We start from the raw sequence: 27,416 nt of genomic DNA on the forward strand, positions 1-27,416 counted from the left end.
CAAGAGTTAACAAGCACAGAATCAGTTCTAGGCACATATAAGGCCATACACTGCCCAGCAATGTTCCAGGTACTCCTCAGATGTCCACCCATTCCAGAGGACTAACAAAGAGATACTTCAGACAGTCTTCTCACAGGAACAAAGCACATTTTTCAGAAAACCAAAAGTCTCACTTTCTTGCCTTTATGAAATACAAGTAACTGTTTATTGTCATCTACACAAGACTACAGACCAACTTTCTCCCCAGTTTTGCGATGAGCAAAGATAACGCAAGATACTAAACCCTACATCCATCTGAAGAGGAATTTAGCAAAGCCATTATATGAACAATTAAAGGCAGAGAAATATAGAGAATCAGTATTTGCAGATTTGTGCCTTATTACAGAAAAATAAGTCTAGAAGAGCAGACATGTTTTAGCATTCTCTTGCATATTTCAGTGAAAAGACTGACTGCCCAGCAACTTACAGATTCCTTCTACAGACCTGGCACAGAGTTTTCTATGTCATTAAAAGACAGGCATTACACAACAGAAAAGCAATGTCTGTCTCGCATTTTTGTCTTTTCTGCCCTCCCCCCGCCAACCAAAAAGACTGATATGAAACACCCACTGACGTTTCTAGGTCAACATACTTTCATAGTGTCTGTATGATATTCTGATACAAAAATAGTCAATCACTGTATTTTTTGAGATATCAGGATGGCATGCTTTTCCAGAATAGCCAACTATAACGTGTTCAGTTACAACACATATCACAAAATATAAGAGTAATTGGTTCACAGCATCTTTTTCAACAGTAGATGCTATCCTATCATTGGAAATGACAAATCCCACTGTCTGCATAAACATGTCACACATGATTTTAAAAGTCTGCAGGTCTACAGTGCCTTCCTCCCTTCACTACTGGTAAGCTTCTGAAATCAAAATTAACTCGTATTTCAGACATAATATGCATAAAAGAGGAAAATATATCCCTGTAGTCATCATGAAGGGTTGCCATCATAAAGCTGATTACAGTGACAATAAGACTGAATGTGAAACATTACACAACATAATATCACAAGCTTTTAAAGTCAGTTGGCAACATAATACAAAATGCCACTCAGAAATCAGATTTCAAGTGTTTCATCCCTGAAACGCATATGAAATTTTCTCATGGATTGAAAGTTTCTCTTAAAGATATAGTTTACAGTGCAGTGCACTGGGGCACAGACTCAGAGCTGTCAGTCAGGTTTCCTTATGTTTTTCACACAGTGACTCTCAAACATCTACAGCAGATGAAAGTTCATATGAACTGCCTTCTTTCCAAATCTGTGCTTCCCTGTTGGGAAAATACTCAGCAGACTTGGCTTACAGTACAGGATGTATGTACTGGGCTTAATTGTGCCTAAGAATCGTCTTGGCCAGTGAAAAGCATTTTCAGATGGGAAATGTGTACGAACATCTGTTACATTTCCCTGTGCCTGATTGTAACTGTTCCTTCATGGAGGAAGGCATAAAAATCAAAGCATTCACTTCTGCAGTAAAAAGACCATGAACTCACTTCAGTCAATCCAGCACAGTATGTCAGTTAAACATGGTACTCTGAGAATCCTGCAATGGTTATTTCATTTCCTGTGACAGCAGTATTCAAAAGGCTCAAGTGCCTTTTAACAACTTACGCCTACAAAATAAGTCACCATAGGAGCCAACAAAGACACCTTCCCAGAACACGTTGGCCAATGCTATAATGAAACTGATCCACCTATTTATTTTCTTAAAAAAATGGTTAGTTTTGAATCACCAACAATTTTAGGTAACCTTTAGAAGTGCTTAGAAGTAAATCCTTATACAGAATACTTTATTTTATACTTAATATTCTGAATGAATAAACAAACATGGAACTACAAAGAGCCATTTCTGCAACTGTAGACTTTTAAAAAAATGAATGGCAAATGTAAGAACTGATTTGATAGGGAAAAATTGAGTAGGAAGAACAATTTGCCAAAGGCTACCTAGTCACACTGGGCTTAACCCCAGCTACTATGTTCCAGTTAGTCTCAAATCCTCTTCTGTTGCTAGATCCAACTAGTGATAACTGCTAGGTTCTCCTCATTGTATCTAAGTAGTACAGAGTGAGATGGATACACATGTCTTAAATGGAAGGAGAAGACAAAGAGAACATGGAGCTAAACTTTAAACTTTACGCATTGGTCACAGACAAGTTAAGATATTTTCAAGATTTCAAGTTTTCTGTATTCTGGTTTTACACATTATAAGGCCAAAAGGAGAGAGAAAAAAAAATGTGCCTTTGTGTCTAGACACAAGATTTTTTTTAAAAAAAGCAATAATCATAAGCATAATTTATTCCTGTGTTCCACAAGGGGGCTGCTCCAATTACACAATTATCCTTAGTGAAATGAAAGCTCGTTCTGTCTTTTACACATCCATCTCAGAACAGACTCTTGCATGACTCCTCACAACAGAGCACACTACACTACTCATTCTCTTTTTTTTTTTTCCTTTTTTTTTTCTTCTCAGGACATGGTAGAAAAGAACGCTGCACTTCCACAAGTAACACTCATTGGAATGGAGATCAAGTAGAGATCAAGTAGTGAAGCTGTGCTCTGTAGCTTGTAGCTGAACAGACAACTTTCCAATATATGACAGTTTCCAGTTACCACAAACTTAAACACTTAGTATTAATTAGTTATTGCAAATGCATAACAAACTATAAATTATTTAAGATACTGAGTAGCAGACCTTTTCAAGTATGGTTCAGGCTCTGCAGAACAAAACTTTACTGAGACTGTTAAACTTTTCTCATGGCTTTCTTTAGAGTTTGTATTTTCTGTTTTGTATGCAAACAATCAGCATCCTGGTGAAGAGTCTGGAGCACAAGTGTTAGGAGGAATGACTGAAGAACTAGGGCTGTTCAGCCTGAATAAAAGAAGGCTGAGGGGAGGCCTTATCACTGTCTACAACTACCTGAAAGGAGGTTGTAGCGAGGGGAGGTTGGTCTCTTTTCCAGGTAACAAGTGATGGAACGAGAGTAAATGGCCTCAAGTTGCACCAGGTCTAAACTGGATATTAGGAACAATTTGTTCGCAGAAAGGGCTGTCAGGCACTGGAACAGGCTGCCCAGGCAAGTGATGGAGTCACCATCCCTGGAGGGGTTTAAAAGATGTAGATGAGCTGCTTAGGGACATGGTGTAGAGGTGGATTTGGCAGCACTGGGTTAAAGGTTGGGCTCTACGACCTTAAAGGTCTTTTCCATCCAAAATGATGCTATGATTCTGCCCTTTTCCATCAGAGAAACAAAAGGAAAAAAATACTAAAAAGCTGGTCAAGCACTAAACCCACTCTTCTAAAAATAAAACAAGACCCTGTACACGTAAAATACATATCCAACACTAAATAAGAAACCATTTTGCCTAGAGGGATATATACCTTCAAACTTTCCTTCAGATCACTGAAGCAGGTCCCCTCTTAAGCACTCAGTTCAGCACCCAACTGAGCCTAATCACCTGAGCCACACTTCAAAAAAACATATCACTGGGGAGTAAGGAATGACTTCTCAGGTTTACTAATTCACTAAAAGTCAACACCACAGTGAGGCTAGCAGGGAGAAGAGGAATTACTCATTCTGTATTACTATCTACAAGATCATTCACAGATGCAGGAAGACCTATTTTCCCTCACCTCTAGTCACCTTTTATTTCTCAACTAAATGTCATCATCTTTGCTTTTGACCAACTACATAGTTATAGCTTTTAAAAAGCCTGACAGTGGTTTGGTTGGTTGGGGTTTCTTAACCTGTGCTTATCACTCTTTGGAATTCTCACCTATGTTCAGGTTCTGATGTAACACAAGTAAAATGTTTGGAAATCCCCTTTTTGTCTTGCTGCCATGTGTCAACATGATTTGTTCTCAGAGTGTTTGAAAGATGCTTTTATATAGTACTGGCAGTAAAAATGAAGAGACCTTATGCATACCTGCCCAGTTGCTGGTAACTTTCAGAGAAATCTATTTATCTGCATTTTGTCAGCCACTGGCTTACTTGGCTTAGATGTTTTCCAGCTCAAGTAAGATGGCTGGAGATGCATTTCACTGTAGTTGCTAGATATTCAAATACTACAGAGAAACTAAGGTGTCACAGACATGTATCATAGCAAGACAATGTATGAACAACCTACCATTTTCTCCTCCATTACTTTTAAATTTTACTAATTAGCATACAGGAGGGCATTACATGCTTTTGAGATAGTTTGCTAAAGGACAGAGACATAACAAAAGTGCACTTCTAGCTCTACAAGATGAAAAGGCACTGGGGTAATAATAATTTCACCAGATTTTTTTTTTTATCTTGCAGAATTAAAAAAAAAAATAAAAACAAACAAACAAACAACACCACCACCACAAAACCAAAAAACGGGCATAATTTAGATCTATTCACTGTTTTATGAGTATTTTTAGCTTTACCCTAATAAGAAATAAGTTGCTTTTATTTAAGGATACTTTCCAATAAAGTCTGAATAACATTTCCTTGAAATGCACAATTAGTTTTATGTAATTCAAAGGCTTCAAACAAAAGGCAGACTATGAACCACTCTGACTCTTGAATATATAGGCAACTGGATTTCTACAGTTAGCTCATGCAACACAAGATAACTTATCAGAGGGTGAATAGGTAAAATATTCAAGCATTCAATCTATAAAATAATGGTTCTATATTTAGATACAGAAGTATATTTTGATATCACTCGTGTATCATTCTGCTGAAAGTAACAGAACTTCAGAGTTGTATCTCTTGGCATAATCTGGCCATCAGAATTTTTATTACTGATGATTATGCATGAGTCAGGGAAAGGATGGGAGGAAGAAACTGAAATTCCAGATCCCTAGAAACAGTCATATCAGCTCACTGGCTTCTAGTTAGGGAAATCAAATTAAGTGATCTGCTTTTGCAGATAATCCAAATCTTAAAGATTCTTATGTTATTTAGGGGACGAACAAATAAATAGAATAACTTTCATTAGGACAGAATTTATCTATACAGACTATTCTGTTCATACAAACTCAACTGTTATTTTATTTATGCCACATAAAAAAACACTGCAGAAGCTGCAGCCATTCAGGCCCAGATTAACCAGGTTTCTTGCCAAACTAAAACACTCCACTGAAGTGTATTATCCAACACTCAAGCTAGTGACCATAAATATATATGATAACGTCTAAAATTCACTAATACTGATATTACATGCAGAAGTGGGACAGGAAAAAGTTCTGTGTCTGTTGAGTGTCGGGTGAAATCTTTTGCTTTCTTGCTGAGCTAAGAAAAAAGCCCTGATTGGGGGAGAGAATAACCATTTGTTTCTTATTCAAATTTAAACTAAAAATCTCACTAAAATCACCTCTTGGTCAATGGGAAAGACTTTCTGTGTCATTGCCAGCCTGTCTCCCCCCAACAGGTTCACTCACCCACTATTTTCTATCTGCAGTTAGTAAGAAACAAAGGCAGGTTAAAAGAGAATAAACTCTTGCGATAGCGATAACAAAATACTTTCAAGCTGGCTGTAGCATCCTGAGCAAATGACAGGTTTCACAGAGAATTCACAGCTTGATCCATGTATCAAAAGGTAAAAAAAAGGTAAAAATAAAAATCTGAAGTTGTATTTGCAGCAGTTTAAACACTGATAACTGAAAATATTTCTAAATAAAATAATACAGACCACACCCATCACAGCACCACCCTACATCTCCTCTTAAAAGCACTTTTCGTACAGAAGGGAGAAAAACTTTGCAACTCTCAGAAGAAATTTTAGATACACTCTCAAAACCAGAGCGAAATACACACTCAGATGAGAAGTGATTGCAGCAGTAAAACATGTTAGTTCTCCACTCACAAAGCGCTGAGTACAGCACCAGTAATAGGAGACCCTCATCACTTCCAAAGACAGAACAACATAATCAAGCCAGAATAAATCTGCACCTAAGATAAATCATCCACTTACTGCATTTCGAATAGGCAATTGAGCCCATGTAAACAGAAATTATGCACTGCATTCCACCAGACTGTCACCTGAAACTGACTGAGACAATAATCCACCACTTCAGGCAACACGGGAAAAATTAAAACCTCTCATCGTATCTATTTCAAATGCATTATTCAAATCAAAACTGCTAAATTACACAAGCCTTTTTAATGTAACACAACATATCCACAACATTTTCCAAAACTGGACTGCTGGAAAGTAAATGTGATTTTGCAGGTTGCCTAACACACCAGCATCTACAGATATTCTGAACATATTCACTTCCCAATACAGCACTAAACCAAGGATTTTACAGATGGGTAAAGATGGATCTGTGAAGAAGTCTGCACCACTACTTTTCACAGCATATTCTAGGCAATTCTCTCACTTAGCCCTAAAATAAAATGGAACTGTCTCCAGATTACCACTTTTTCAGTTGTCAGTCAAACATTAGTTAAATCAGTTATGGAAAAAATCTGATGCACAGATATAATCAAAATGCCTTAGGAATAATTTAAGCTTAAGAATTATGTATTTAAAAGTATGGTAATTCACAGGTTATTAAAACAGTTAACCACAAACCATCTATTTCCTACTGTTCTTCTATCCCCCTTTATCACTACACAAATAAATAAGCAAATACAAGCAGAACAGGTTTTAGCTTAGCTGGCTCAAGTCTTTTAACAACAAACATAAGCTTAAACCCTTAAAACTCCTAAAGATTTTCTGGTGACTATGCTAAAATAAAAGCATATTTTTTTAAAAGTATTGATATATTCAGAAAAAGCCCACCTTTTTAATCTTTAAATTTAAGTAGCATATTTTATATTAAATGGAACTGTCTCTCTCAAATTTTCCAGTTGTTTAGTAAAAAGTCTAATTTCAACTTCAATAATTTTATAATCATGCATACAAACTTCTCTGAAAAACAGAAATTGAGCCACATAAACCAGCCATGTGATAAATAATTCAGCATCCATCATTAAAACGTCATATATTGCACTCATGTTTTAAAAATATTTTACCATAGTCCTAACAGTCCGTGTATCCAGAGCAATTGTGAAGATTTTTATCTACCTAAAATACACAAAGCCATGAAAGATTAAGCTAATATGGAGACATTCCACTTATTATTCTTCGAAACATGCCACTCTGCTATAGACTGCAGAGGTTTTTTTGATACTGCGCTTTGTAACACTCATGGTAAACAGAACTTAGTTTCAGATGTTTATTGTGAGAATCTGCCAGGTGATACAGAAGCTCAGAGCCGCATTTGCAGCCAGTGGGTGATGGTCCCAGCCCTGGCCACGCAGGTTCATGTATTTCATGTGACGCCCCACTGACTGCACCGCTTATCTGGACAAAAGGGTTCCCCCAGGAACCAGCTCACAAAACTGGGGTGTGAACCAAGGGCAGGATAAGAAGCCTTTTACTGCATTGCCACCTAATCCTCCACTGCATTTTTTTACTCTCAGATGCCAGAAGCAGCAGCCTGATAGTTTGGACACACAGCTGCACTTGCTGTCCAGAGCATCCGCAGTTGCTGGAACGCAGTGCCTGCTCTGGTCCTCACGGCAGCGCGGCTGGGACAGCCCGGGGAGCCACCTGCACATCTCCTGCGTCATGTCCAGAAAACACCTCTCCACCCACGGGAGGCATGGTGCTATTTATGCATGATTTGTACTTTCATGTGATTTTTTTATTCCTCCTAGTGTTTCACCCAGAAGTAAGAAGGGAGAGGAAAAAATATTTGATTTTTCACATTAAAAAATGGGCCATAATAATACCATAATTCTAATAAGTTTTTTGAAGGTATATTTATTTATTGGAAAATTAAACTAAGATTGCAAGTATGTTTAATATAATTTGATACATTTTCACATATCTGTAACTCTGAACAACTACCTTCTCTCTCTCCAAGAACATACGCATTCCGTTTTTCACTACCTCATCCAAACATATGATCTCAGTAAGAGGAATACGAACAGTCCGAGTAGGAAAATACACACGGCTGTTTATCTAAATTGTTTACAGAGGTGTATTCATAGTATCTGCCCATTTTTGTTTGTCCTGAGCTTCACACATTCCAGTACTCTGTAAACAAGGGTATGACAAAAGCAAGGAGAGGATGTAGGATAGTTTGCTGATGAACTGAGGAGGAGAGGCTGGAATGGGCTGCACATACACAGCTTGAAGTAAAATAATATACAGTGCTTGAAGGTGCAGAACCCCTGAAGATTAACAGTCCTCCGCAGAGATCAGAGCTCTCTTGTTCATCCATGCAACAAAAACATTAAAAATACCCAAAATAGTCCCCCAAACCTCTACATAATACTCTACACTGTTTTCATATGCAATCCAGATGTCAATCCAATTGGAAATCATGGGGAATCCCTAATCAGAATTACATCTACTTTCTGTAGAGATCCATGCAAGTAAACAAATTGCAATCTTATAAGCCTCTAAAATGTTTAAACAGCCTTGTATTCCAAAATAATTCAGGGTTGTAGCTCTCAACCTGCAACCCAGTAAAAATCTATTTGTGTAATCAGTTTATCAAGGCATATTTTGAAGAAAATTTCCAGAAAAGTTCTGAATGTTATGTAATTACTGATTAGAAGAGAATGATATAAATATGCCTATCAAGTGTCCTTGGGATTATTTATTTTGGGTACTTACGTGTAATCTAAGAGACAAACAACGAGCATTCTCTTATTATAAGCTGACTGCAGATGCTGCAAATGCAGGTAAAAGCTTGAGGTAAGAAAGTGGTTAAACCACTTAATGTTCTAGTTTATCCACTAAGAGAATAACTCAAACATTTGTTTTGTTTCCAAAATGCAGTTTCGGGCTATGACATTAGGGAGAGGAAGAGAAGAGGGGAGACTAGAGTAGTATCCATTTGAAAAACACTTTTCAACAGTAACTGTAAAGATGCCTATGTTTTGTAGAACAATTTCTATTGCTTGACTATTTCAGACTTATGCTAATAGAGTAGCATAGGTCTGGATATAGCTTTCTAAGGAAAGAAAGAAAAAAGATTGAAATAAGGCATCCCGAATTTTCAAAGGGCCCTTTCTTCTAATCTATCTGCTTGGATAATGCGTCCAGAGTGGCATTTTGTAATGACAGCAACTTTCCAACAAATCAATAGTTATTTAATTCCCAACAAGCTCTCGAGTCCATTAAACCTGATTACATTCACCCATTTCAGTTGGGTGCAGTTATTTTTCCTACACCGGCACTTAATCTATAACAGGAACTTATGAGAACTTTCAAAAGCAATTTCAACATCAATCAGCATAGAGTGAAAGGCACGATTTGCTTGTAATTATTTATTGGACAGGATGGCACAGGGTCTGACTGAGCTCTAGCGTCCGACCTTCACCCCCAAATTCTAATGGATATGAAGGCCTGCTTGATGTGTTCCAGTGTGCTGCCATGTCTCACTGCATTAAAAAAATAGCATCAGCTTGCATGTCCCACAAGACAGATTTTCAATACCTGATAGTGGCCACGTGCAATGCTATATTTCTATTTTAGACATGTGTCTGATATTAAGCCTAAAGTGAAGAACACAACACACAGGCTTTGCTTGCTGAACAGACCTATATGAAGAAAAACATGTTTCATGCTGTGACTGCCCCTCTATGCCAGTAGTAAAGGAGCATAATGAAAATTTGCCTCTCCTCCACAGTTAATTTGATTGATCACGAGCATGACACAGAAATACCATAATACACATCTGTGACTCTTGACCCTGCTAATGCATAATACCTAACTACTGCCATTTAGAGGGTACTCTGTTTTTTCTTTTTCTCAGTGTTTGGAACTGTTACTTGAATTCTTTCTTAATATCTTCTAATACTGTAAATAAGAGAATACTTTTTGCTCAATTAGTGTCTATATGATTTTGTCAAAATCCTATCAGCAGAAAATTCAGTAGTACCAGTTTTTGATAAAAATCAAATCAAAACCAGACAACACAACAACAACAACTAATCTAGTAATTGCTAGTTAACTTCTAAAGTACAGAACTCTTGCCCTGAAGCAAGATCTTACACTTTCAGGGTTCAAATGAATTAATATGATGTGCATAAGGATTCCATGAAGGTGATGTATTTGTATACACACAAAAACACAATCCCTTTTTCACTCAGTGTGATGCAAAACATATGAATTAATGCATATTTAACACGATTCATATTTGCTGTGCTGAAACACTTAACCTAAACACATCGTGGTAAGTTACTTTGTCTTATGACCTGCTATGGGAATGCTGACTCCCTCAAGAAACCTGGAATGGATAGCAAATCCTCTGCCCTGTGGTCAACCTCGTGAAGCAAAGGCATGAATGTTAAACAGCAGACAAATCAATACAAGCAAATATAGCTCAACTACACCATTTATTCAGCCATGAGAGATGTCAATACACAGATTAGGGTGATCCATCTTTTTGATTTCCTACTGTCTTCTCACTGACTACATGAGAGCTTTTGCCTGTATTAAAAGTGTTTGCTTTCTCAACCATAAAAATTCCAATTATTACTCTAAGTGCACTAGAATTAAGTTGCTTGTTGGAAGCGGCCTTGCATTACCTGAACAAGTCCAGCGAAGTATGGTGCTGCCGGCAGAATCATTGGCACTCCACATGGATGTAGCAAAACTCCTTGAGACGACAACATGGTTTAAGTGATAGTATTACTCCCACTAAAGCTAAACACATCAATTGAAAGTTAGGGGAAAATCTATATACCAACTTCTTCCAAACTCAGAGCTAGAACCAAATAACTTCTGTCAGGGGCAAAGCCCACATCAGCTGTAAAAAAAAGAAAAAAATTGACGTCAGCAACTCTTAATGTTAAAGTTTTCTTCAGAGACAACAGATACAGACAACAGCTGCAAACCTAACTCTACCGAAAAAGGAAGGTGCTATTTTGGGACCAGCTTAAGTAACATGACTGACCAACTACTCTTTATCAGTTCAGATTTTTAAGGACTATACACATACAGATCAAATTCTGTACAGAACTACTGATTAGAAATATTTTTCTATCAGTTCTGGCACATAAATGACAACAGTTACTATTAGAAGCCATTGAAAAATAATCAGGTTTATCATGATTGCATAAATAAATGTTTCCCTGTACTTATAAGCTGTTAAACAATATTTATGTGAGAGTTAAAATTTCAGTCTGCTATGTTGGATACATCTTCTGTTTTGATTCATTACATGCTTCATGCTTATTTTGAATATTTGAGTTAATACAAGCTAACAACTTCTATTAACGGAAATGATATTTTAATGGCTTTTCTAACTTTTAATAACATCTGTGTTGTTACGTTTATCACAGCTTTTTTAAAAGGAATCAGTTTGACCTTTAGAGTGTTTCATAGTTGTTCTCCAATTAAACTCACACTCTCAGTGTAAGAGACAAAAGAGTGAAATTTAGGCTGGTTTTCCCCTAAACAAAACAGATTTGCTTTTCAGTGTACTACTTGCAAGACATTCTCTTCCACAGGTAATAATTTTTACTTTAGACAAAACCAACTTAGTCACTAACACTTGTTTCATGTGCAATATATATTCTATTTCAGATATGACTAATGACAGGAATTAAAATTGAACAAGACTTTTTATTTAAATCAATGAAGAAATAGCTGCTTCAAACTTCATGTTACGAGTTAAAAAAAAATGAAAACAAAAACTTCTCCTGCAGTCTTTGAATAACCAGGGTGCTTCACATCACTAATTTCAGCTACTTGATTTTGTTGCATAATTACTTTTCCAGATAACTAATTGCAGACAAGATTTGATGTGATACTCAATTATTTAATGTCACATTTTGACCATCGTGAAAGGTTTTCAGTAATTGATTCCCATGTATCAAGGCAGCCGTGTTGCGTGATTTAGAAATCTACCGTAGCAGCTGCACATTGGCCCTCATTACTATCAGCCTTATACCATTTCTAACTTTAGCTGGCGAATTGTGACCCTCTGTGATGCTCATTTGAGAGGCTGCCAATGAGGACAGCGATTGTCACATGATGAAGTGATGTTTACCTACTTCTATCTCCTGTTACAGAATCACTTCAGTTTTCTGTTGAGGATAATGTTGTTCACACTACTTATCTGACTATGCTTAGCTCTTAGTCATATTTCTTGCTCTTATTAAAGAACAGAACCCTGTGGTTTAATTATTAAGCACACAGTAGGCTGACACATCATGGATTTTGCCAAAAGATTTTCATAAATTCCTATACAAAAATCAGTTCTTTCATACAGAAATATATAAACAAAAGGTATATATGAGAAAGAGAGTTGCCACTGCAACTCACTTAAAAGTATTTTATTTTATTTGGCCTAACTGAGTTGCATTTGAAGAGAGATTTCTTTCAGCTAGAATGGAGATTACAAAATGGATTCTGCAAGCTTTACTCAAATGACTCCAGTGGGACAACTGACATAAATAAGGATTGTTAAATTGCTGTGTAAAATACCGAGTTGTTTTCTTGTTTCAGCATGTATGTATTTGATAAGATGTCAGACAACCTAAAGAGCAAGATGATTTGTACAGGGAAGCATAGGCCCAAGGGAAGGTTTTCTGCGATCTGTTTTGGGACAGGTTTTGCTTAACATTTTCATTAATTATTTTGGCACAAGGCATCATGCTGAGGAAATTTCCTGACGACAAAGTTGGAAGGTACTGTTAAGACTGAGAAGGATAAGAATATTACATAGAAAGAATCGTTCAACCTTACGGATGAAATTCAATAGCACAGAAGTTAACATCATGCTTGTGCTAATAACAGAAACTTCAGTTCTAAATTCAGGAGGAAGAAAAGCAGGACCTCACTGCATTTGTTTAAGGAATTTGAGCTGCTAGTGTGATGCAATTATGGAAAGGCAAATTATCAGTATTTCTTTTTTTTTTTTTTCCTCAATAATTACTTGATTTCCTAGAGATACTCCCAATAGCATACAGTTCTCTTCATCCACATGAAAAAAAAAAAGTCAAATTCAACTACAACAGCTGTAGAGAAAATCCTCTAAGTTGTAACAGGAAGCTAAGAAATTTTGATTTGTTTATCCTAGCAAAACAATCTGTGAACAGGGAAGAAAACAGTAGGAGGAAGAGACTGTTTATGCTAAGGACAATCTTGGCACACTAAAAAAATACAGAAAAAAAAATAGTTATGAATAAATTTAGGATGAAAATATTTCATCATTTTAAAAAGTATTTTGCTGTTGACTAAAGTGAGGGTCTAGAAAAGCCTTCCAAATCCACAGTAACAAAAAGATAGCTTATAAAATAAAATTATATGATGGCAATAGCAGTGTGTCAGGATTTAAAGGTTTTAAATCACTAAAGGAGAACTAGTCTTGTTTTTAACAAAACCAGGACACAGTGGCAGTCTGAACTCAGCAACTTACAGGAGGATGCTTACAGTCCTTTGCGAGCAGTATAAACATTCCAGAATAATGAAAATAACAAATGTCTAAAAAGCATTCATATTTACTACATTCCAGACTGTAATATATAAAAATAAACTTTGAAAATAAACTGTAGTTACCTGTTTTAATGAAAGGATGCTTTGCTTGCCTCACTATAACAACATGCTTCTAAATGTATAGCTGTTTGGCACTCCAAATCCAAGCTCTGACTTTCTGGTTGGGCTCTTTGATGATGTCCCATGTGTGCACCAGCTACCTAAGTTCGCACAAACCTCTGTGAATCAAAACCACAGAAGTACAATACAGCTTTACTTGCATCTCCGCCCCATGCCAAATTCTGAACTTACGCCAACGCAACTTCATCAGCTTCACCAGTTCATAGCAACACGTTTGTTCTCCCTCCCAGCCACACAAAAAGGAAATTTTGAAGTTTTACAATTCACCATTAGTTAGCATTAACAGTCACTCTTGTTCTACAAGAATATATCGAATACATGAAATTCGACCATAAAGAGTGCTGAGGACTCATAGAATGAGCCAGAAGAGTATTAAATATGCTAATAATTCTGTTTCACTTTAGCAGGACTTCTAGCATGTTTAAGGTTAAGCACGGGCCTAAACGTTTTTGTTAGGACAAAGCCAGAATGGTAAGTACGACGCACATCAACCATCTGTCCAAAGCCACCGATGGTGACAGCACTTACTTCATGTCTACTCCAGGACTCTTAGTCCCTGCAACGAACTAAGTGTGTGTGGGTGGAAAAGGGGAGATCATCTATTTAAAACAACTATACTGCTTTCACTTCCATTACATTCTAGAAAATTATAATGCTGTTAGGAAAAAAACCTATAATGCTAAGCCATTTTCAGTATGCTAATGGAAGGTATGTTTCTTTCAGCTATCAGCTCCCAAAGCCTGTTTTTTTATTTTTCAAGGATCTTCTGAAATTGAAAACTGATTTAAAATATGAAAGACAGGTGAAAAACACAATAAAATAAATGAACACTGGCTTTATATTAAAAAAAATATATATACACAAATAGAATCAAAGAATCTTATTTGTTTCATTTCTGCAGAATTTTGCTAAAAGGCAGATATCATTGATGAAAATGAATCTGCAGTTTTAAAAATTAGCAGCACTATAAGAAATCAGTCACGTTGCTAAGAAGTTCATAGAATACATACTTTTTAAAAATTTGTTAAAGACTATTTTTGCACTAATAATACAAGACATTATTTGAATTCGCAGAATCACAGAATTGATTAGGGTAAAAGGCTATAATTATTCCAGACATAAACTGACTGAACAAACTTCCAAAATCTGACAGAACAGTCCTTTTACGAACTTGCCTCCCAGAAAGCAGCTGGTTTTAAAGGTGAACAGCATAGGTTAAGCAAGTTAAGGCAGCAGCAGCAGGTCACCAAATACATAAGTATTTTGGGCCCAGCAGTCTAATGCTCTTATGGTTTAGCATAGAACTGAAGCTACTGACAGGAGTGCTCCAAGAGTGATTTCACTGAGGACTTGCTAAGAAGTCATTTGAAATGGGAAGGAAATGAAGACTGCTGTGCAGTACGGATGCACACGGAAAGAAATAAGGCCAGAAGTATGTCTGAAAACCAGGCTACACATTAAGGCACAACAAGAAAAATGAAAATGATGGAAAAAGGGCCAAGGTTTTGATCCCACCTGCACAGAATACCTAAATGGTGCATTCAACAATGACCAGAATATTCCCCCAGGCAAAAGCAGACACCTAGTTTTGCTACGGTTCAAGGTAAAAAAATACTTTAGCAACTTCCCTAGAGACACACTGCCTGGAAAAGGCAGATCCCTGCAATGCAGTCATCAGCCAATCAATGACGTACGCTCTAATCAGATCCTGACAGAAGTAATCTATTTAGACCATCTTTCTTCCAAATCATTAACTCCTCTTAATGCCTATATCTTGTTCAAATACCACAAGCAATGGCTATTCCAAATGCTATGTAACACCAACAAACTTCAAATAATTTCTACTTCCTTCCCACATTGGCCTAACTTTCCCATCTCACAGATCATAAATAATTCATGTGCCACCTTGGTGCCCTCTTCATAGCTTATGCTATGGCATATTTGATTCCTTTAAGCTCTTCTTCAAGTCTTACATTTTCTGGCCACCTTTATTCTTCTTTAAGTGTTCTCCATTTCCTCTTTAAGATGTGGTTTTCTGGTAAAGGAAAACCCATCACTGAGAGGCTAAAGTAGTTTCCAAGTCTCCTGGTAGTTTCTCCCACCCACAGAAACTTTATTGTCTCTAAAGATGTGTTGCCAGATCATCACCATGCATGCTCCAAAAGAGAAGATGAGCTGACACTGAATAGGGTTATCTGAGATAAGTAGACCCAGACATTAAATGGAATGTTGGTTGACAGAAAGAGCTGTCCTGCATGTCTTCCCCCACCCTCTCAACCATGACTGATGCCGCTTTTCTAACTTTTCTAACTAGTCTTCCAAAGACTATTTCCACCTTTCTGCAAAAACCATCTGGGATCAAACGCTGTTCAAGGGCACCAGAAGCACTAGCCAGGCTTGACCCTGTCCTCAGCTGCTGACTCTGTTCCACTCTTCTAAGCAAAGCTTTGAGTACATGTAGGATCTGTTCATGCCACGTATCAGCTCCCCAGCCAAGTCCTATTATATTTAACAGTAGAACCAAAATACAACCTGGATATTTGAGTGACTTTTAAAGTAGAAAATATCACATATACAAATCAAAGGTATCTACTGATGTCATTCTGATATAAGTATGGCAGATACTGTCAGTTTGTCGAGCTTATAATACATCTCAGTTTATCCTAGTGTATAAGGCAAGGCTATAAAAACTATGTAAAACTGGGAGAGTGCATCTTTTTCAAGTACGTGAAACACTTGTGGGATACATCACATTTGCTATTAACACATTTATCTTCCAAACTTAAAGTTTCTACTTGAAAATTACTTTAGCTTGTAGGAGCAATTTAAGACCTAGCTGCAGTTCAATCTGCACCTTGGCCAATACTGTTTCTTTGGTTTCACTAACTCCAAACTTTCTATTTTTGTTGTCAGTAGTGTGCAGTGATTTGCCTGCTGCTCTAGTACCTCACTGGCTAAAGAATGGCATGTTTACTTTGCATTTCTTTTGGAATGCTCCCACAAAGATCACTTCTCCCTTCCTCCTTGCATTGCTCCACAACACATCCTTTTACTGCCTCAGCAACCACTTGTCATCACCTTCAAGGACTCACTTCAGCTACTGAGCTTCCCTTTTTCAGGAACATGTGAAGGCAGGGATTTTACATAAATGGCTTACCCTCTTCTACATACTTAGAAATCTCCAGTTCCTGCTTAGACTAGATTGCTAGAGATATATATTTGTCTCCTGATAGCAGATCAAGTGATTTACCCTTCAGTGAGTCACAAAACACATTCACTTACATAGTCAATAAAAGTAGGCTAGAGAGAGGAAGCAGGTTATAAAATGTAGTTAAGGGATGCCTCTGTGGCTGGACTTCCCTTTGGCTATCTCAGAAACATAAGGATCTGTCATCATCCATACATATTCTGGCACAAAACCAGAGAACAATCTGTGAACCACTACTCTCTGAAGAAAAAAAAGGAAAAAAAAAAAAAAAACAAAACAGCTACAGGTACCTTTTGACTTTTAGTTTTCATATAAACTAGAAAGATTCTGAATCCCAACCAAATTTGTGTTTTTGTACCAGCATTCATGTCAAAATTAAATCAGAATGAATCTGGGAACTTCAGCAATCTAATGTGCTGGGCACCTAACTGTGAAGAAGGATAACGTTAGACTATGCAAGAAGTCACACAGAAAATCACCTGAAGCTACAAAAAGTGGTGCAGCACACACAGTGATGGAAGCCACCTGTACAGCAGCTCCTTCCATGAACAGTTCCGTGGCCCTGTACAACTCTGCTTGTGAAAGGAGTTTCTCTGTCTCCTGTTGTCCTGAATATCTGAAAAGACCTAGCTGCCAAACTGGAGGAAAATACTATTGCTTTAACCACCAAGAGTTGATTTTGAGAGGTGTACGTAACTACCTATTCAAAACACCAAAGATGTGTTGCAAAGGTCTTCACTATGTTTCTGATGTATTAATGAGCACTCCATTGCTTTCCTTTTCTTACAGAGTTTCATACTGGCTTTTATTACATAATTCCTATTGGCTGGATAGTGTACCAAATCAGTTGTGATTTCACTGTTGGCTTCTGTAAGAACAAACTCTTTCCTATCTCCAGACTTTTTCAGATACCTTTCACTACTCTGCTCTTAACTTTATCTGTCATTTCTTAAAACATTGAGATAAGCCTCCAATCTAAGGTGAAGTTAAGCGGTTTTGAAAATTTTGCATGAAATGTAGAACAGACACTTTAAAGATCTCATGCTTGTTTGATATTATGCAGTTACATGGCCACACTATTGAAAATGACATATGTCTTCCAGTGGTATAAATGATAAGTGGTATCACATATATCTTTATTTTTAAAAATGCCAGGCTATATATATGTATTTCACAAAATATGTATTGCTATCATACTTTCTCACATCTTCCTCAATCTCATTCATTTATTTTTCTGTTTCATGTGCTGGGATATAAGATGCCCAAGAAATACGTATATTTGCATGTATTTTGCCAACAGGTAGGAACAGTTTGTAATCTTCCCATTGGGGTGCTCTTACTTGCAAATACAGACCAGCAACAACAAAATATATTTTTCTTTGCAAATCAGGAACAGACTGACTTCTAATCAATATCCACTCTTAATGAATCCTATTGATATACTCAAGCAATGCCATGATAGATCATCATCCAGTCCACACAGGATTTTTGCCAATACTTGAGCACATAAGCAGTTTCAGTATCAGCTCATGGTCATCTTGTTGATATCAGTGTGCACAAAACAGGATCTCAGGAATATAACAGTGTATTCTAGAACAGACAAGCCACCAGCCTGTCACTATCCTCAATCAGGCATTGGGTGTGTGGAGATGACAGGCACATCTTTTTATTGCCAGATCTGGTCAAACAGACTTCTCTCTATTGCTGTAGTCAGGCTACTCCGACTACTGTATCACAGGAAGCTATGACTTCTTCTTGACCTCAATTAGCACATTCATTATTCATCAAAGCACAGTTTTCATTTGCTTCCCTTGGGAACAGCAGAGTATCACTGTGAGAATCTTTCAATACAACTTCAGCCCCTTAATACACTTGGGATCTGCTGACAAGTAACAGCTACTCATTCCCCTGAGTAAAGTTCATATTAATAGGACTGCATGGTGAATCATGAGATGGTATTAAATCATGCCTCCTGCCTGTATAAATACATCATTCAAGCACCCTACTACGCCAAGCGCAGTGGTTTGATTGCAGAAACCAGCATAGGGTAGATATCCTAAGTGAGCAGGGTGCCTTGGAGGAATAACCTACCCAACTCCCAAAATAATAATGACCCTACAGGTCTTTAAAGGGATCAGAGGGAATTTTCTGTTCACAACTGACAAGTTTCATACTCTCCAGAGATAAAAATATCAAGACCTGAAGGCATTAGATGTAACGCAAGCTATAATTCAACTCTATTTAAGACATCGGCAATAGTTTCTGCGTACTGAAGTTTAGTCAAGAATCTGAGGCAGGCAGGATTTGCTGAAAGCATCAGAAGGCACAGTTGATTGGAATTTTGCCTCCAAATCTGAATACCACTAAGTTAAGAAAGCTTTTTTAACTTAATTGCTACTTTATATCTGAAATCAATTCAGTTTTGTAGGTATCTCGTAACGCAACTGTTGGAAGACATACTTAATCCCATAGTCAGCAATTCAGCCATCACTCCCAAACTCAGTGTTACAGGCAGCTGCTGTGCAGAGTTTATCCAGCCAGGAAATCACACAGCACAGGAGAACCGGCCTTTTCCTGAGATGGGTCAGATCTGCCCATAGTCTAAATGTCTGTGACTGAGGCCAAGTCTATGGGAGTGGAACTGCTCTGGTACTCTCTGCAGGCACCTTCACGTAAACAGCTAGTACACAGGAAAACGGCTTTGAAAGAATAAAGTTCCCTGGATCAAACTTCAACAAAGCTTCCTGGTAATACAGTAAATAGATCTCACCTTAAAGAATCACATCATGTGCTTTCTTTCCTCCCCTCCCCCAAGACGTCTTAGACAATATTCTACTTACCCATTGCACATTCTGGTTCTAAACAACTACTCTACCAAACAGGTGACTTTGTTCAGCAAGGCCAGTGGATACTGAATTCATGTGAATACTTGATTTCTAATGGTAACTCTCACAACACTGTCCTCAGGACAATGTAAACCTATGGGGATCATGCTACTGATCAGAATAAAGCTGAGGAGAGAATAAGCACCAAAGTACAGAAAACCCTGATGCTGTTGTATCAATGCCAGATGGTAAGAGCCCTTCCTGTCATCCACTTAACAACTTTTTTATTTTGGGTTAATTCCATTTTATATTAGAAGGGAATAAATAAAGGATGGTCTTTTTAATCTCACCTTCATTTAGATTCTAATCAACCTTTGTCAGTGCCCTTGGAGCGCGCCAGCAAAGGACTGGTGTAAATTTGTGCAGAGAAGGACAACAGAAGAGGATTATTTCTATTTTTATTGAAATCAGTACTTTAGCTGACTTAAGCTGATATTAAGGTCATTAGCTGGATATGAGTAAGATTTTATTGCTGCAAGAAATAAGACAGAGAGTAAGTACTCTCCTCATAAGACCTGAGATATACTCAATTCTCCTGCAGTGCAACATAGGAGGATCAGACACCAAATATTTAACCCAAACTCTTTGACTGAGAGCATCTAACCTTTTCTCATGATTTTTCAATAGTGATTTGTTCCTAACAAGACGAAATGGAACCCATGATACTGTTTAGTAAAAAAGCAAAACACCAAAATGTGTGTCAGTGAATACCAGGAACAAATGAAAATAAGAAATGTAATATTCTCCTTCAAGTTTTGACCTGTGTTGCTCAAACATGAACCTCACTCAAAGTTCGTATCTTCTTGTTCCCACAGACAAAACTTTTGCACATCTGGATTATAAATGCTATAATTGGAAATGACAGAAAAGTGCTACATAGCTGCTTCTAAAGAACTGTCAGATTTCAGGATAGTTAATGAGTCAACTGGGACTAGTGAACTCTTACAGAAACTATTTTCAGAGGTATTTTTAATTCCCTGAATTTTTTTCTTAATGCTAGGGTTCCTTTGCAGCTTGCTTCCTTACACACTTGTGTAACCTAGCACTGTCTCATAAGCAATGGAAGTTAACAACCGCGGTTGAATACTGATCTATTTGGCCATTTGTGGTACTAGTAAAGGGTTAAAATTCCTGAATTCTCATCCTCTACTGTTCAGCCCTGATTAGCTCTTTAAAAATCATGCAAACAAAATACAGAACAGTTTTGTGCTGCATAGCCCTAATTCCTCATGAAGCTTTGCAAATAACCATTGTCCACCACTATCGCAGATGAGATGCCGCCTGCTCTAACTTCATAAACCTGTAAAAATAACTTTCCCTTAAGAGTTTACATAAAGCAGTTTCAAGATTCATTCTCTGCTGAAAGTGGGCAACACAACCACTTGCATAATTTTAGTGCAGATAAGCTAAACTTAAAACTAACTTACAACTATTCTGAGGCAAAATATACAAGAATATGATGATGAGAGAAAAGGCAAATAAACTGTACAATGCATTAATTTTACAGCCAAGCCAAGGACAACACCCATAGCGGAAGTCAATAAACTGTGTTGATCTACCCCAGCAGAAATTCTGTTGCTGGTTTGCTTTCCCATTAAAATCCACCTCTGCATTGCATACTAGAAAAAAGCCCACGAATGCTCCATTCCCACACATGCATTTGAGGACACCTATATGGTTGGTTTGGTTGTATACAAACACATTTATTTGTTCATAACAAGCAGTTCCCAAGAGAGACACCCTATCAAACCATTTAGCAATAAACATTCTACAAAACTACAAACAGACATACACAAAAACCACACCACAAACACAACCACCACACCAAATCAACCCAGTTCCTCCCACACATGCCCCACGCTGTTTTCAAGGTGTTTCCAGAAACCCAAAGTTCCCTACAAGCAGCATTCCCATAGCATTCCTTCTTTTTCGAAATACGTATTTAGAAGTTCCTATTTGAGTTTCCGTTTGTCACATGTTTGTGGAGACTCAAAACTGCATGTGTAATCCTCCAAATCTATTGAGGAACGTTTCACTGCCACTTGAAGGAACAGACTTGAGGTTTCTGTTTCATATTTACGTATGTTGCTGTTGATGCATGTGGATAGGCAAGAGGGAGCTTACAAAGTATTTCCAACAAGCCCTTACACTAAAAAAGTGAGGAATTTCCAACCTATGCTACAAACAGAATGCCATTTTGTAAAATGACATTTAAACAAGCACCTGGAACATAGTCCTATGTGACTGTTAATAATGCATACTTTTCTGAGTAACTGTGTTTATTATACACCTTTTTTTCCTTTGATTTCAGTTCTTTACATATATACAAGGGGTAGTTTAGTTCATGTTAAAAAGATATTGAACAACTTTATTTCAATAGAAAACCTGTGTATACTAAACAACCACATTGCACTAACAGCATTTCAAAGGCTTCAAATGTACACGTGTAAGAAACAGCTATAGATAGCTATAGCCCCATAATGGTATACAGTGGCACCTCAAGAGCCACTGAAACACCACAAATGCATGTTCTTCCTTAAACATTTTTAATAGGTGACTTTCTGTAATGATAAAAGCTACAGAAAACCTAATTTTAGGTTTTGTTCATCATTAGCATCTGGAAATATTTCTTCTTCATTTTATTTTCAAGGCAAAAATAATCACATGATCTATAGATGGAATGTTTCAGTGATTTACCTTCATCCATCCAGGGAGAGTACAGTGGACATCAGTGTTACATAAAGAAACTTAAAACAGTTGACAAGTACATTAAAATGAAAAGAAACCCAACACAGGTAATGAAACAAGCGCTCTCCCAACAGGACATCCATTGGTAGAAGAGTCAAGTTCTACAGTGTTGACTCCCTGCTCATACAATACAACTTCCCTAGGCAGGGGAGTATTGAGGATTGTTCTACCCTGAGTAAAATCTGTAAGAGCAAAAACAGTTTGAGCATTGCCTTCCCCAACTGATGCTCTGGCAACAGCATGAACTTTTACTCAAAAATGAGTGAAGTTAATTAATACTTTTTATGTAATCAATAAGAGTTCATAAGTAGCTGTTTCAGTAATAAATGAAAGTTAACACACATTTCTAATTTTTGTATTAGCATTCACAACTCAAGAGCATTATTTATATATGAAATGTATGGTGAAATAAGTTTAGTAGTGGTGAAATCAACATCCCATATGTTAAAAACTATGAATTCACTATTAAGTAAAACTGCCCAAGATCATAACATATTTTTAATGGAGTAGCATTTATTCAACCAAAATAAAATATTATTGTGCAAACACTAGACAACTAATTACATAATGTACCTTTACAAAATTACATAATATGGGTGCAGCTTGTTTCCCCTGTTTCTGTTTGAAAAAGAGATTGTTTAATAACCCATCAAAGCTATCTGTAAACCAAGGAAACAATAGAGCAGATGTTGACTGTTGTCTTGTGCCTCACAGACATAATTAAATACAATGAAACACACACGTACCCAAATAACAGAGGACAAACAAATACAAAAATGGTTCCCTATAAACATAAACCTTATTTACGGGGCACCTGCCTTACATTAATCTGTGATATTTAAACCAGTGATGAAAATGGAAAAGAAGGTATTTATCTGCCTTCGGACTACGGAACAAACTACAAACAAAAAATTCCTCTTAGTTTTCCATAGCTTTAACTTCTGCAGTACTGATTCCCTCATTGTTGACTTCCCCAAAGCCAGGAGGGAACTGTTTTTCTTCGGTGACAAAGCCAGGCCAGGGCAGTCACATTTTCTCTAGACAAAACCTACATGAATCAGAGACTTCAATCCAAATGGACTAAACCCACTGCGCCTGCTGCATCATACAACGGCTTGAGATTCCCCTGGAAAGCCACGTTCCCTTTAATTGCAAAACACGTTCCATATAATTATTTTCTAGCCCCTCTTTTGTAAAACATTAATGGAAAGCAAAGATTAGATTCCATGGGTATCAAACCAAGTGTTTATTTTCTAGGAGAGTGCCCTGTAACATTGCTTAATATTCTAATTTACATCAGAATTTGAGATTTTTTTTAAGAACATCCTTCTTTATCTTCATTTGTATAATCAAACGTAGATACATATTTTCTTTCATAATATCAATATCGATCCACTATTTGAAAACAATCGTTGTGTTAATAAACACAAAATTAAGTGTGCAATCCTGCAGTTGCTATTAGGAAACGACAATTCCAGATTTAAAAAAAAATAATAACTTTGAAAATTAACACTCACATCTATTGCAAAATAATATACCTATTTTTGCTACTAAAAATTATCTTGATTTTAAAATTATAAATGCTTTAATAAGCATTATTATTTTCCAAAATTTTATATGAAGAAGACAAAATTTGTTTACTGCAAACATTCTGCCTGTACATTTTATTTAATTATTCCTAAGTAACAAGACAGAATATAATGTGATCTGCATCTCTTTATGTTAATAAAACCATGCTAATCTCTTTCCATAGACAACACCATAAAGCATAAATACCAAATGGAAAACAAATGGAAGTATAATGCCACTGTGAAGCAAACCAATCAACCCTAAAACAGCTGAGATAGATCTCATCCAGTAGTTCATTCATTCTTTATGGAAAAGAAATGAAAATATTCCTAGGTGAACCAGATTAAGAAAAAAAAAATCCACAAAAAACACAACACACAACACACTCTCAGCAGCTCTGAAAGGTTATAAAGCACTAAATTCCTTTGATTTATGAAGGCAGCATCCACCGCATTGAGCAAAACAACTCAGCATGCCGGGACCCTTTTCCCTGAAATTCCTTTATTAACACAACCTGGCTCTGCCAGTGAACAAAAGCAGTGATGCGGTGTGTATAAATCATTAATACTGTGCTGTGCAATGGCTGAATTTCCTGTGTGAGCTGGAAAGCCTTCCTGCACAACAGGGATTTTGGGCTTGGAATTGGCTGCTATGAAATGTACTTCATCATTCTCCATGTTTGACGCTTCCCAGTAGCTTTATGCTTTTCCTTTCTTTTTTCTCCCCCAAGCCCAGCAACTGCAAGAGAAATTTATTGGATTTTGTGTCTGCAAATAAAGGAAGGAAAAAGAAGGAAAGAAGCAAGCCAGCCCATTTAGAAGTAGAATCCTTTTCCCTTCGTTTCAAGACAGGTTTTGTTCAAATGAAATCTACTAATGAATAAACGTTGTTGTTTTTGTTGTTTTGTTTTGGTTTTTTCTTTCATGTTTAGTTTACCACTTTGAACCAGAAAATAAACTGAAAAAATGTACTGAAAGTGGGGTTAGTCTTAGCAAACACAAATGAACAAATCAACTATCACTGAAAAGGCGACTCCTCTCCAAATGAAGTCATTTTCCATTGGAGCTTTGTTTTTTTGTTTTTTTTTTTTTTAAGAGCAGGAAAAGCAGGTAGAAAGGGCAATGTCTGGGTACAAAGAACTCCTGAAGTTATCCTGAAGTTGGCTGCATCGGTATTTTTTTTACTTTAGGTATACCAAAAATCTTGCCCCAGAGCAACAGGCAATTCCATGTGCACATGCTAAGCGCGGTATTTTAAGTAGAGCTGGAAAACATGGTAGCAATGGAAAAGGAAAAATAAACCAAACCTCTTGGAATTGCAGTTTCTGAACTCTCCAGTGTTTTTGCAGCGACACACACTGAACTTGGAGAGGGAACATCAAAACTACTTCTCTTGCTTCTGAGGTATGTGCAATACAACAACTAAAAAGTTTGCTTTTTCAGACTTCAAAACTAAGTAACAAGTAGCCTCTATAAAACATTCTGTACTTAAATACTCTTTTTGGGGCTAGACTTGGAAAAAACAGCGAGTATGACAGAGAGAGAGCAATGCTGAAAAAGCAGTCTCAAACCATATGCTACCCATCAGGAAAAATGACATGATATAAAGGTAACTAAGGATACAATCAGTTTTCCAGCTAGGCCAGAGCATTATTCTGAATGTATCGAGCATCAGCTCCACCGACAAACAAATTTATCGCCATCTAAGCTGTAAATATTTAAGACTCTTGGAATGCAGTTTTGCTAAAGTCAGAATAGGGAAAACATTCCAGTGAGCCATTTTACACTTCTGCAGCCATCCAGCAGGCTAAAGATTACAAGAATAAGCCTGCAATGCATGCAGAAGTCCCTCCGCATTACACAATAATGACATTCTGAACAGAAATAAATGAAGCCCCTGCAGTGCTATTCTGTCAGCTTTTGAAAGTAAATAACTTCGCTTCTGACAAGAGAGAGACATTTTTTTCCTCCTCCTGCCATAGAGCATTAATTGAGCTATGCAGCCATGTAACATCCCAGAGATAGGACCAATACATGACAAGGAAAAAAAGAAACTTGAGGAAGGAGGGGACACTCATTGAATATATGGGCTGCTCAACTTCTTTTCACCCCCAAATATTCACACTAGCTCTGTTTTGACAGGATCTTATTCTCTGGGAGAACTTTTAACAGGTTTTTTGTCTCCCACTGTAATACTTCGTGAAACTTATTTCAAACAAATCCTTTAAACTCTCAGTGTCTTAAGAAAGACTGCCATTATGAAAACATAAGCTTATATTTTCAAACTTCTTATCACTCCTTGTTTGTGAAGAAAGTTTCATGCCTAAAATCAATACCTGTAATTAAATATTTAATTTATAGAAGACATACTGGACGCAGTAGAGATAATGAAGATAGCTATAAAGAAAAAGGTTATGAGAAGCAAAACCAAAGAAGTAGGCTTCTGAGCAACAACAACAACATAATAAATGTTAGTGCAAATCGGTAAGAGACTGAGGCATTTCATAAATATGTGCACATCTCACAAGTATATATGAGATGTTACTATCAATTTATGCACAGGTACAAAAAAAGGCCTATTTGAGATGTTACAGATAGGAAGACCAACAATTTTTGGTGAGCTTTGATGTAAAGGGTCAAAAGGCAAATTTAAAAAAATGGTCTAAAATGAAAAACTTGCATTCTTATTCATGAGCATGTGAACATCTTCAGTATTTCAATTTTAAAGTACCACACAATTCTTTTCCATATCTGGGGAAAAAATAAAAAACAGTGACTCACTGTGAACAAAAAATAATTCACTGAACGCTTCAGTTCTTACTACAGTATCTAATTTTGATTCTGCATGTGTTCAACACAACGAGAAAGAGCAGGATCAAAACACAGTGAGATCTCTCCACAGCTGGAGCCTGCTACAGTGCAAAAGACCAAAAGCCCAACTACAGCTAGTCAGGATACTATAGACATTAGATATGCCATTTTCTCTAATTAAATTCACTGGGCTGCTGCACTGACAGAGTAGGAGGGGAAGCAAAATGTAAAAGAAGTCAATGGCGCTGCACTAGGCAACTCAGAGGTAAATGAGCAATGCTAGCAAAGAAATGACAGGAGTTCCTCAGGAGAGCTCTTGTACTACACATCTACTTTAAAACTGATAAATCAATCGCACATACACCTTTAAAAGGCAGGAAAGCTTGAAGGATTCTTAGAGGGTGTTGACTTCTCCTTTCCACTAACATTATTCTAACTCAGTAAAGCAAGGTGATAAATTCAAGTGTCACAATTTCCATCACTTTCATTCATACTAACCACTAAATAGTTCAAAAATATTTTAAACAGAATTAATATTAACACTGATTATA

The 27,416-nt window shown here is 36.9% G+C and overlaps 1 protein-coding gene across 14 annotated transcripts in view; it reads right to left on the reverse strand.

Annotated features, from left to right (window-relative positions):
• The window catches only part of RBFOX1 (RNA binding fox-1 homolog 1), a 652,484-nt gene that overhangs the window by 230,623 nt on the left and 394,445 nt on the right, over nt 1-27,416 (reverse strand). For 13 of the 14 annotated variants that reach the window (XM_082064134.1, XM_082064127.1, XM_082064132.1 and 10 more), the window contains exon 2: nt 10,612-10,832. The exons of the other annotated variant lie outside the window; for it this stretch is intronic. In XM_082064134.1, the coding sequence (XP_081920260.1) occupies nt 10,612-10,698 (87 nt within the window). In that variant the 5' untranslated portion in view covers nt 10,699-10,832. The remainder of the gene's footprint in view (nt 1-10,611; nt 10,833-27,416) is intronic. 14 annotated transcript variants of the gene reach the window in all.

Source organism: Streptopelia decaocto (genome assembly GCF_964273445.1).
Source record: "Streptopelia decaocto genome assembly, chromosome: 13".
Lineage (NCBI taxonomy): Eukaryota > Metazoa > Chordata > Aves > Columbiformes > Columbidae > Streptopelia > Streptopelia decaocto.